This window comes from Diachasma alloeum, unplaced genomic scaffold (assembly GCF_001412515.2).
Source record: "Diachasma alloeum isolate Michigan unplaced genomic scaffold, Dall2.0 Dall_scaffold_00176, whole genome shotgun sequence".
Classification (NCBI taxonomy): domain Eukaryota; kingdom Metazoa; phylum Arthropoda; class Insecta; order Hymenoptera; family Braconidae; genus Diachasma; species Diachasma alloeum.
In genome coordinates, this window is record NW_021680342.1 from 888,493 (window position 1) to 901,664 (window position 13,172).

General features: G+C 38.5%; 1 protein-coding gene across 1 annotated transcript in view; it reads left to right on the top strand.

Annotated features, from left to right (window-relative positions):
- Nucleotides 1-3,090, top strand: part of LOC107040995 (lachesin) — a 131,105-nt gene extending 128,015 nt beyond the window's left edge. Inside the window, exon 11 of the mRNA XM_015261380.1 lies at nt 2,624-3,090. Within this exon, the coding sequence (XP_015116866.1) occupies nt 2,624-2,700 (77 nt within the window). The 3' untranslated portion in view covers nt 2,701-3,090. The remainder of the gene's footprint in view (nt 1-2,623) is intronic.
- Nucleotides 3,091-13,172: the final 10,082 nt, after the last annotated feature.

Here is a 13,172-nt window from a genome sequence, read left to right on the forward strand (position 1 = left end):
TGAATTTAGGTACTATTCCTTGGGAAAGGGATGAGTAGAAAATGCCGGCTTGATACTGGAATGAAGATTTCCACTGTCGTCTGACTATTTTTGCTCGTATCACTTTTTATCCTCACGAACCACCAGAATAGGCTGCGTGCTCCATGCGCTTATTGTTTTCTAGGGACTCCGACGATTTTCAACTGTATAGTATTAACATGGATAAATATGGAGTGTTATTACGGTATGTGGTACACAGTATATGAAACTACAGAGTGTATCTCTACACTGAGAAAAAAAATTATTTTTGCCAAATATCCGTTTACTTGAGAAAAGCATTTGTTTACTCAATGCCGTATTTCTCCAGCCGAATCCGTTCCAGGCAATTCTCATCAGGTTTCAATTATGACAATTGTATTGCGCTAGAAGATGATCATGCTAGTTTTGACCTTGAGTGAACTAGTGATCATGACGATTCGTACAATTTCAGTTCCGACTCACACTTTTTATTGAATTTTACTTCGCTCGCGGATTACGTTTCGAAACGTAATTTTTACGTCTTTTTTCTGGTAATTTTTATTGAATTTTTCTCTCTGTGCGGCTTGAAAAAACTTTCCACTGGATTTTTCAAAACTGGAGGACACCTTTCAATTCTACCATAGATTCTGGTAAATGGGGCTCATTATAAGCGACATTCACTCAGTAGAATAGTGATGAATCAGGCGAGATGCGAGGGTATGCTCATAAATGATCTAATTGAGGTGAAACTCTTGAAAGAGTTTGGAATCGCATTGTGCCTCAAACTCCCCCTCGACAGAGTGGGGTGAATGAAAAAAAATGAGAGTTGAGTATGGAAAAGGGATAAAATAAGAATGAAGGGAGAAGAAACTTAAAAATGAATAACTGAGGTAGCACGGGCGCAGGATAAAAAGAGTGATGGCGGAAGGGGGAGGGGTGGAGGGGGAAGACAGACAAAAGTTGCGGAGCACGGAAGTCCCGCGGGATGCCTGAGGGTTGGCACCCCCTTGCTCCTCTCACATCTCATTTTTCTCCCCCTTTTTACTCTCAACTCACTCGTAGAATATACGAGTGAGGGTAAAGACGAGAGGGCATTGCTGGAGCGGGGACGCGCCCAACGGTTGTTTCTGATTCGTAATTAGAGATGAGTGAAGGCAAGAAAAGAGCGGTAAAGAAACTTTAAAGGATTATGGCGAGGGGAGTACGTGTGATCGAGTAACCGCGTTTAGCTTTTGCTCGTTGAGTTTAAATATACGGGAACATTGCGGGGTAAAGGCTTCTGTTAATTCATTAAAAATTTTAGCATCAGATTTCTGAGATTCGATGAATATACTATTGCTTGGTGGTTCTAATTTAGTAATTGAGTTTGCTCTGGTGAATTCGCTTCAAACTTCGCTTTATTTGAATTGATAGGAAGCTTCACATTGAATTTGAAGTCAAAGTCAATAACATTCAACAGAAGTGATTGCAGATTAAATTTGGGGGGCATTAATGGGAAGGTCAATTTCAAGTCAAATTTCAATGGATGCTTGAGAAAACGGTTTTTTACAGGTAATTTCGAATGGTATGAAATTTCGAGGGTTTTTACACTAACGATTAGAGAATTTTGTAATGAATTTATCATGAATGCTCGATCAAATTTGGTGTTTAATTTTGATAATAATATAAATGGACAAATTTACATTTCCCTTGAGAAGCAGTAACTCTTCTCCCTGATGTTCCCTCTGCCAAATAATTTAGAATTTTCGTACATTGTCTTTTTTCATGTCATTTTTTCGCATTCCCGTCAATCAGCGCAGTATTTGAAGCTGTCCAACAGTTTTATTTCAGAAATTGCACCAATGAAAAGTTACTGCGATATTTCCGCTTGAAATCGACACTCGTTTTTTCCTTCACATAGTGCACTCCGATTGGCTGAAATCGAATCAACCCTGTGATACACGGAGAAAAAAATACCCGAAAAAATACTGTGCTCGCACGATAAAATGGGTTTCGGCCAGCTCCGGAAAAATTCACGCGCCAGCATCGGAATTTTTCGCCGCGTGTTTTGCAGAAAATTTTCATGGATTTACCGCGAAAATTAAGGGCAATATTGCTCTAGAAGATGATCATATTACTTATGACCTTGAGTGAACTTCTGCAATAGTTATCAACATGAAAAAATTAATCTCTATTCCTCCCTGTAGAAAATAAGAAATTTAGAAAAAATGAATAACGTGATTGTTACAATTGAAACCTAATCAACTCCCCTGGGAATGACTCGATTGCAGAAATACGTGTTTTGAGAAAATGAATAAATTTTTTTTCTCAGTGTACTATCAATCAAAGGTCTCATCGGCCATAATTGGCCTCATTATATCGACCGCAAGCCGTTTTCCCCGTAAATTATAAGAACAACGTACTCCATCTCCCGCAGTCTCCTCACTAAGGCTGACGCACAGGGAGCTCAATACTACTTATGAAAGGCAAACGCCCTCAGACACTTCATCAGAGAATAACCGACGTAAATAGCCAACCATTATAGGCAAACCTTTAGTGCTATCGCCTCCCCCCTCGCCCCTTTCCATCACCCTCAAAGCTTAAAGATTTCTCACTAAACGAATTTCAAAATAATCTTCTGTTCCAGGTGTTGCCGTCAGATTATCGAGGGTAACATCGACGCTGCTCACAATCACGTTCATCTCAACGTGGATTATCCGATAAACATGCGCCAATATTTACCCCACGGTGAATGTGATCGTTTAAAGACATTTGGTGTCGGTGAAACGAGAATTTATAAAGAGAATTTTAAATAAGACGACAAGACTGAGACTGTGTAGTTAGCGCTGTTTTAATGTGAATAACAAGAGAGTGATTGAATGGTGAAGAATTTCGTGACAGGACACGTGCCAACAGCTATGTCAAGGTCAACCATTTATCATTTCTGGAGTGCAAGAAATATCGCTAGTGAGATAATATTAAGGAATTACTGTAATGTGCTAGGATTAATGTAGAGGAGAGAGACATTTGGGGAGGATTATTGGCACGAGTGCAACGACCGTCGCTTTCGATGTAATATATTGTAAAACGCGTTATGTCTCGATACGTCAAATGAGGGTGAAGGGAATATGTGTGATACGTGACAGAGGAGTCTATTATTATGGAGATGCGTTTGCGTATTGAAGAGGGACAACAAGTCGAGTATTATACTAATAACGAATGATTTTATAGTCCGTTTTTTTGGTTTCACTTTCAAAGATAAACGCTAATAACAACGGATTTAATGAGAATGTTATGTTTTACTCATTTTCTCATCTATTTAATGACAGAATTATCGTTAAGGATATCCAAGTATCTTTTACAGGTTGGTGCAGGCCGCACTATTGATTCAATCATTTTTAATCATCAAATTTGTCAATTAAAGTGAGTAAACCTTCAGGAAGTTACCTTTCTCGCAGGTATTGTCGTAAATTATCCTGAATTCTCCCAATATTCAACTCTAAGAGGCATTCCTAGATGACTGCGTAATCGATAGGAATGCAGTATTTCACTCGCTCACAGGATTATTTCTGAAATACAAAATATTGTTCTTAAAATCTAAAATTACCCTTTCTTGTCCGAGAACGTAATAAAGTCGAAGACTGAGGAATTTCATTGTAGAGTAAGGGACATTCTATCCCAAAATACAGAAAAAACACTGTATTTTACCCAAAATCCACGAACTTCCTCTGCTATTTCAATGACATCCCCCAATATTTTATTTTTCTTTGAGTTTTTAAAAGGAGAATGCCATTTTTCGATTACGAACAATATTTTGATTTCAGAAAATAATTTCTCTGTGTGCGATTTCACCTCTTCACTGCATTCTTTGCGGTATTGAGAGTAGTGAACAGTTCTGGATTCACATGAGAAGTGCAAATCCCACGAGAATCCCATTCTTCTTTGTACTCTGCTCCCAACTTCTTCCAAAGTTTCTTTCACATTCGCAAATATCAAAATTTCATACAGCGCGTTCCCCCATCTTCCAATATTCATTCTATTCGTTCCCTTTTTGCTTGAGTTTTAACAAAACATACTCCCAGAACCCATGTGTATGCTTGAGATTAAAACGTCAGATTCGCTTCACCAATGCACTTCTGACTTCTTCATCGACTTTCTCCTTGGGTCGGGAAAACTCGAGACTAAAAGACTCGCTGAGGAGTAGAACAAAAAAAAAGATTAATGTTTGCCCAAGAGATAAAACGAAAACTGTAAGTAATATTAAGAACAAAAAATATTACTGCATAATTCCCTATATTCGGTTCACTGGAATCACCTCTTTTTAAAATACTGCATAACCAGCTCACCTTTTCTCATGAATTTGTAGAGGCAAATTCACAGTCTGTAAATCGTGGAATTTATTTTACAAACCAGAATGATCGGTGAGAAGAGAATATACACAATTCAGCAGAAATGATGACAGTTTTTCGATGCAAAATATACGAACGAATTTACACCATTCATTTTCATAAATTCTGCTCGCAGCCAGTGGATAACAGAAATATGACCGAACAAATAGAGATTGGATGGAAGAATAGAGTTGGATGGCCAGAATACTCTCGAGCTTACACTATCTCAGGAAAAAAGTACTAGAAATCGTCAGCTCGACGCTTTCTTTCATAATTCTTCAATCAAAGAACGAAAATACGAGCAATCAACGTCTCGCACGAACGTTAATAGACAGATTAAATCATCAAAGTCAGATTGAGCTCAGTCAAGAGAACGATAATCATCGAGTAAACTTCACATGTAGATTATTTTCGTGAAGCACCAGGGACATCCATTATTCAGTAAAGTGGTTTTAGCTGAGTGCAACAGGTCCGTCGGTGCCGTGAAATAACAGGGAGCAGTTCGTCTGCATCGGATTAGTTGAAAGGTCCCCAGAACTAGAACATCAACGGCAAGCGACTTCTACTTTCCATAACGAAAAGTCACCTAATGCATTCACAGGCCTTCTGGAACTGCACACAGCTCATTACCCTAAGAGCCCTCACACGGCGAGAAAAATCCTCTATTCAAGAATGTAAAAATAGGTGAAGCATTTTTGGTTAGTAATCTATTTCGCCATGGTTATTTCGCCGAAGGTCATGGGGACGAATGGAAGTCAAATTTTACCAAACGCATTGCGGGGGCTACTCACTCCTGAAATCGCGGCGCCACTCTGGCATGAAATCATTCCGAAATCACTCAGAAATCACTGCAATCAAGTGATTTCAGCTCTCCGAAATCATATTCGAAATCATCTCCAAACTCACGTGAATCAGTGGTGCACTAGCGTAGTACGAACCGTACAAATAATTCCTGAAATGTTCAGTGAAAATTACGGAACTCACAGTTCACTCACCGATTACGGAATCGACTCAGAAAATTTAAGTGACGGTATCGTAATTTTTCGCAGGAGATTCAGATAAAAATTACGGAATGCTCTGGAAAAATTCCGTGAGAGTTCCGTAAAATTTCCTAGAACCACATTTCGCTCCGGAATTACGGAAAAGATATGTAATTTTTATTGAATTTCTCTCCGTGCACGCCAACAAAATACATTTTTCATTGCATTTTCATTCTGCCTCACGATTACATTTTGCTCAGTAATTTTTGCCCACATCTCTGGCATAAGTTTCATTATACTCCTTGCTACGTGCATATGTAGCAACAATCACGACAGTTCACTAATTATCTTGCTAGTAAATCGAAGAAAAATGGGAGGACTAATTGCGTGTCAAAAGAGGCCATAAAAATAACAGCGTATGGAGAGTCTCAAGAGGGTGCAAGACAGAATGCCAGTGCTTTGGAAGGTCCACTAAACGCTCAAGGACTACTTAAAGCTATCTCGAGCGAATACTCGGTATAATACTGCCACTTAGCCACTTCTTTTTCAAGATCAACGATAACCCGACAATCGTTGGATGAAAGACCAGAGTTTTAGGGTCCTAAATTCCAAGTGCGCGTGGCCCAGAAAATCATGAGAATAAACAATGGAAAGAAAGAGAATGTATCAATGAAAGTTTCGCGTATTGAGAGGTTGAGGGAGAAGTCAAATTCAAAAAATGTCCCCTTGCTTAATTCGGAGTTTGAACGAATTGACCAAGAATTAATGAAAGAGAGAGAGAAAAATTGTATCCTGTAAATAACGAATTAATTAAGACAAATCGTACTTAGGTAAATACCAGTGTACGTAGCTTTGATGCCTCAGTCCCTCGCTTTAAACTAAAAGAATGATAGAGAATTTTTTAAAGAAATGGTGAAAATATTTTCAAAAAAATCTGAGGCACGATACACGAATTATAAGGGATGGGAAGGGTTTGAAATCAGAAAAATGTTCTCTTTTGTCAAGCAAGCAATCGATGGAATTATTTCTTATAGAGCGAGATGGTTTAATGATTTATTTTCAGCCATTTTATGCGGATTATTTTGAAGATATCCATGAAAGGAGCGAAGTTTGTTGAGTATAAAATTTTTTGTAAGAAGAGTCTCTTCATATGTTTCGCAAAATTTCTATGTACGAATATCTTTGAACCAAGAAATTCGTACATAGCCTGAGTCATTCTACGAAATTCTTGTCCCGAGCGATTTTTCTTCACAAGATGACATATTTAACCCGAGAAATCAGTCTCGGTAAATAAGTTCGTTTTTTCTCTCAATGTCCTTCATCACTGAATCGATTCATACAATTGAAATGAAAGAACATTTCTCTGAAATTATAACATACATGTACACATATAATTAAACCCCTAAAAATAATAAAAAGTATTGATGAGTAATATCACTATATTATATGTTAAATAAGATATTAATACTATATTGTGCTTTGCGTCGTTGAGTTGAATGTTGTTACCAAAAAGTGAAAAAATGATGAAAAAAAGTGGATGGAAGATAAATATAAATAAAAATAAGTAACAATAAATCCAGAAAGCAGCACGAATTTTACTTATGAACCCTCTAGCACCCAAATCCACAATCTCCCGTCGAAATCCATCCACCAGCGCTTAATTAGGTGCCCCATCACGTAATTACATACGAAGTAGTGGTGGTGGAAGGATTTAGGGAGGTGGAGGTGAAGAACTTCGGAATCTCTCGCCCCATGTACTAAATAAGCCATCGGACGGGTGTTTATCTTTCATCAGAGGATTTTCGGGTCAATGCGCGGTTGAGATCGGGTAAGTGGCTCCACACGACGATCATCCGATTAAAAACAACTATTTTCACGTTCCAAAGCTCTCAATATTGAATTTCCAACAACAAACGAAGGATTAAATTCATTTTAATGGAGATTAAAAATCCCTCAATTGTGGTTTTTTGTCAGGAGAAATTATTTTATTTTGTTGGTTTTTCATTGACGCACGTCAATATTTTCCATTTGCATCGCTTGAAGTTATTGATCTACTGCAATGTCGCAGTGATTTTCCGTTTCAGTTTTGGTGTGGACCCATTCATTGAGCAAAATCACTTGATTCAATACAGGTTCATTTTTTATTTGCCGTCTCCTGTGAACACTGACTTCTTAAAGAAAAAATTAGAGCATTAATGAATTATTCTTTGAGTAATTTCCATCGGTGTTGCATGAAAATCTGTGAATTACCACAATATCACAGTAATATCGCATATTCCTGCGAAATTTCAATATTTCTCGTTTCATTTTATTGTGGACCCATTCATTGAGCAAAATCACTTAATTCAATACAGGTTCATTTTTTATTTGCCGTCCTGTGAGCACTGATTTTTTAAAGAAAAAATTAGAGCATTAATGAATTGTTCTTTGAGTAATTCCATAGTCTCGAAAATTGAAAGATTGTTCAACACTGAAAGATGATAAATAATTTTATTTTATTGAGCTTTCCTTGACTCAGGTCAGTATTTTCCATCGGTATTGCATGAAAATCTGTGAATTACCACAATATCACAGTAATATCGCATATTCCTGCGAAATTTCAATATTTCTCGTTTCATTTTATTGTGGACCCATTCATTGAGCAAAATCACTTGGTTCAATGCAGGTACAATTTTTATTTCTCGTCTTCACTGAGTTCGTTGAATGGAAAAGGATGATTACAGCATATATTCAGGATCAAAAGGCCCACCCAATTACAAGTCTCTCCACCATTGTCCAGAATCATCGAGCCTTCGGTCTGCAGCTGATTAAAAGCCATTGGACCATACATTGATCTGTGATTACAATTCCAATATTTTCTCATCCATGCTTCTATTCGGATATTTATTATTCTTTATCCTTTGATCCTGAGAGTCGACAGTCTTCATAGGAAAATAATTGACGTGGCACGAGATTGAAAATAAAATTGAGTTAGCATGAATAACAGTTGGGATACGAATGAGGTACAGTTGGCTGGACCTTCGACGGACGTTATCTTTGGAGAGCGATATGTACTCGAGTCTGATGCTATCTGTGCGCTATGAATACAGTGGGAGGGAGTAGCTACGTGGGAAAGCCTGCGGAGGTTTTAAACTTTCAACGGAATACTGGGCTTTAGCTCATACAAATACCCCTATAATTTATGCATATCCAATGGTACAGTATTTCATGAAATTTTCATTCCGTAACGCTGAATTATGAAGTTATAAATGAAGTGAGTAGCATTGAGAGACCACAGAGTTTAATATGTTTATTATTTTTGTATTTTATTTCATTTTGGGAAAGCAGAAATGAATTGGTATTGTCGTATCATTATATTTTGCTTCGTAATCTACTGTTTTAATCTTTTCTCCGACGTTGTTTTCTCTCGTATTTTTCTATCATTATGCACATTGAAGATGTAACATTTAGATACAATCCAACGGATATTATTTTTCATTCCGGATTTCAATTTTGACGAGTGGAATATGTAGTCTAATTACTCCTGTATTTTCTCATAATATTTTCGTTCCATTCGCCTCGAGAGATGTTCAAACTCCATGAACTCATTCAATGTTAGAATTTTTTTGAAAATTAAGCAATACTGCACTTGAATTCTCAATGTTGCGGATTTGAAGTCAGTTTAAGATCGAATCGTTCATGGAATCTGTCATTGAGGTTGGAAATTCAGAGAAATTGTCGCCTAAATTTTCAAATTATTCAATAATTTTAATTATCATGTGGACCGGAAAATTGCAATTCCATTGAATACTCCAGAATTCAACTGATTTTTCAATAACAAAATACATGAAAATTTCGTGTGCATGAGTGATTGTTAAAAATTTCAATATTTTTTACTTGGAATTTCAGGAGTAATTTTTTGCCAGAGTTCTGTACTTTCTCCAAAATAATCGGAGTCGGCAATAAATAGGTAAAGAAAATACTCATCGAAATAACATAGAATAATTAGTAAAGTTACTGCTTACACTTTCGTAAACGAATTTAACTTCTCAATATCGAAGTGGAGATCAAGAATAAAACAAAGATTGAGATGGGTTTCCGTAACTTACAACTTGTACAGTGTAAGGGGCTCTACCTTGGTGAGCGCGAAACACGAACGATGGTCGTGGAAAAGCGACCGTGTGGTGTCGTGTTTACGAGCAAATTCAATTTTCACTCGGTCAAACAGCTTTAACAGGCTTCCAGGTCGACTTTACGACTGTTGCAATATACCATCGGGTTGAAATTTCGTTAAATCCCTTGCACTCGGCTGATGTATTGTAGACTGACGTTATGTAGGACGTCAGTGTTTGAAGGCCCTCCTGCGTATTACGCGATCGAAATGGTATAACTCGTGAAAAAAACATTTTTTCACGAGTTACGAACAATATTTTTCATCACAATGTGGCGGAAATTGGACTTTTAGCCCCGCGGAGCGTGCCGAAAACTTCACTTTTCGTCACAGCGTGATGAAAAAATAATTCCAAATGAAAGACAAATTTATTCACAAACATGATTTTTATTAGTCTTTTTATTACGGGGGTTACACGGCATTATGACCCACTAGGTAGTGCAGGGGGGAGCCGTGAATCTTTGATGAGGCCTGGTTAAGTTGATACTGTTGGGCATTGTAGAGGATTGTTATGAATTAAATAGCAACAGAAAAGGTTAGTGAGTCATTTGATCCTTAATCTGGGGCTATGGGAGTTCCAGTTCGCTTTCTCCTTCGCGAATTCATGGTGAGGAAATCCAGGTAAGAATTTAATGTGTTGGGGAGCTATGCCCGGAGGAAAAATAGTTTCCTTTTCCCATTTTCAGAATAATTGCTTGAGCGTTAGGGATGTATACATTAACGTTCTAGTTGGAAAATTACATATGTACGTCTTAATTTTGGAGTCTTAATTTCGAGTACCATATTTTCATCACCAGAAGTCGACTTGGATTTTTATAATATAGAGAGATTTCGTGATGATTTAAAAAATTTGCTCACACGGAGAGAAATGTTTAGTAAAAATTACGGAACTCACAATTCACTCACCGATTACGGAATCGTAATTTTTTGCAGGAGATTCAGATAAAAATTATGGAACGCGGCGGAAAAATTCCGTGACAGCTCCGTAAAATTTTCTGCAACAACATTTCGCTCCGGAATTACGGAAAAGATACGTAATTTTTATTGAGTATTTCTCTCCGTGCAAAAATCAGTATCAATCTTATAATTTTAAAAATGTCTTCAATTCTCCCATTGCTCGTGTAATATCGACCTACTCCCACCAGCATTTGGCACCACGAGTTATTAGGCAATCCCTTGAATTCAAACATCATACCTTCATTACCCCGTCCCGGAACTACTGGTCATGCATCTGACAATTCTACCATTGTTGAAAATCCACATATTCCCGAGGGTTTGATCGAGGAAATTAATTAAAATGGAATTTCATGGTATGAAGAAGAGTGGATGGAGAATGAGAGATGGAGAGAGACGGAATTGAAGTCCATGGCGTAGGGGTGTATACGCGTGTATAGAAAGCGCGATTACAATTCCAGAATGCCAAACGGTCGAAGTCCCAGTGCGGAGTATAAGCGCGTGGAATCGCGCGCCCTCACAACTCTGCCTCCCCGCCTCTTGGATTCAAGGGTCAACTGCCAGTCGCTGCATATCTAACCGTCTACCCCTGGAATTCGAATTGTAATTTCTAACCGCGTGACTCTGTTCGTACGGGCCATTACCCTCCTCCCGCGCCCCGCTTCCTGCTACTCGCAACTATCTCCGTCACTGTATCTCTTCTCTCACTCCTCGGCCCGGGCTTCCATGCATAAGTTTGTATATTGATTGTTTTGGGTTCGCTTAATTGGGGAAATAACGATGGAATTTGTCGGAAACACGTTTCAGAGAAAAGAAATCACCACTTGGGAAAGTTTATCTCGGTGATATTCCAGAATTATATTGAAACAATGAAATTTATGAATCCCACAAAATTGAAGATCTTTCGGAGGTTATAAAAAATGGAAGAAATGCTACTACGCTGTTAGAAAAAAATTAAATTTTATGTCCCGCGCAGCCAAACTGAAACACTTACTGGTGTTTTTTTTTAAATCCGGATTCATGTCCCTCTTTACATATACGTTATTGAAATAAAAAATGCAATTCTTAAATTTGTTCAAAAATCTCGAAAATCGACATTTCACGAGGGGCGGAGGGGACACGCATGTATGTATGCGGAGGCTTGAAATTTTTACCCAACAAGGGGAGAAGGTTGAAAAATCTGTTCTAGCCACCCTCGTCCCTCCGCTTGCATGCGTTGTCTAAATAAAAAATAAAATTGTTTAAAAATCTTACTCTTGATCCAGGTGAAAAGGAACAATTTTTATTTCGACATTTCTGGCGCCTCCGAGGGTTTAATTGGCATTAGAGGGGCCAATAATAACGGAATCAACATTCACTTTGCCAAAAAATTCGATTTTGGCGAAAGTCGACTTTCCCCGGGAAAAAGCCAAAATCTGACACTTTGGCCCCGGGTGAAAAAAAAAAAAAATTTATTTCAACATTTCTGGCGCCTCCGAGGGTTTAATTGGCATTAGAGGGGCCAATAATAACGGAATCAACATTCACTTTGCCAAAAAATTCGATTTTGGCGAAAGTCGACTTTCCCCCGGGAAAAATCCAAGATCTGACAGTTTGGCCCCGGGTGGAAAAAAAAAAATTTTATTTCAACATTTCTGGCGCCTCCGAGGGTTTAATTGGCATTAGAGGGGCCAATAATAACGGAATCAACATTCACTTTGCCAAAAAATTCGATTTCGCCGAAAGTCGACTTTCCCCGGGAAAAAGCCAAGATCTGACACTTTGGCCCCGGGTGAAAAAAAAAAAATTTTATTTCAACATTTCTGGCGCCTCCGAGGGTTTAATTGGCATTAGAGGGGCCAATAATAACGGAATCAACATTCACTTTGCCAAAAAATTCGATTTTGGCGAAAATCGACTTTCCCCCGGGAAAAATTCAAGATCTGACACTTTGGGCCCGGGTGAAAAAAAATTTTTCATTTCGGAATTTCTGGCGCCTCCGAGGGTTTCATTGGCATTAGAGGGCCCATTAAATACAGAATCAAAATTCACTTGACGAAAAAATTCACTTTTGGCGAAAGTCGACTTTCCCTCTAAGAAAATCCAAGATCTGACGCCTGACCCAGTGAAAATGGAAAATTTTTTTTTCGTTTTTCCGTCGCCTCCGAGGGTTTCATTGGCATCAGGGGGTCAATAAATACAGAAAAGTCAATTTGTAAAGTAAACAATTGAAAAAATCAATTTGTTTTCAACTGTCCCAGCGAGCCAGTCAACAATAATTAACAAAAAACGTGCCACGGCATTTCCCTCATGAGCTGAACCTGGGGTTAATCACTCAGCCCTCCAAAAACAAAAACTCCCCAAACACGTGTTTGTTTCCAACAAATTGAAACTTCATACTCATCCCAAGAACGTTACTCGGGAATCTAAATGTCATATTAGTGCTTGAAAAGGAGCACCAGCAAGCCACGCATTTCCCTTCCATACCCAAGTACGACAAAGTTTGCCGTTCCCCTTTTTCCGCCCATGGCCCATGTGAAGTTGGCTCGAGGTGTAATCCAGGAAAGTGGATCTTCAGACAGCGCAAATCCACACTCAACTCTCCTTGTGGCACATGGCTGCGTATACGAGCATTATGAATTGCCACGCCACTCCAACGGGGCCTGGTGCCCACGCGCGTCATTAACTGCAGCAGTTACAGCCTCTTCCCCCGCCCCTCGACGTTGCATCAACTATGCACGAGGG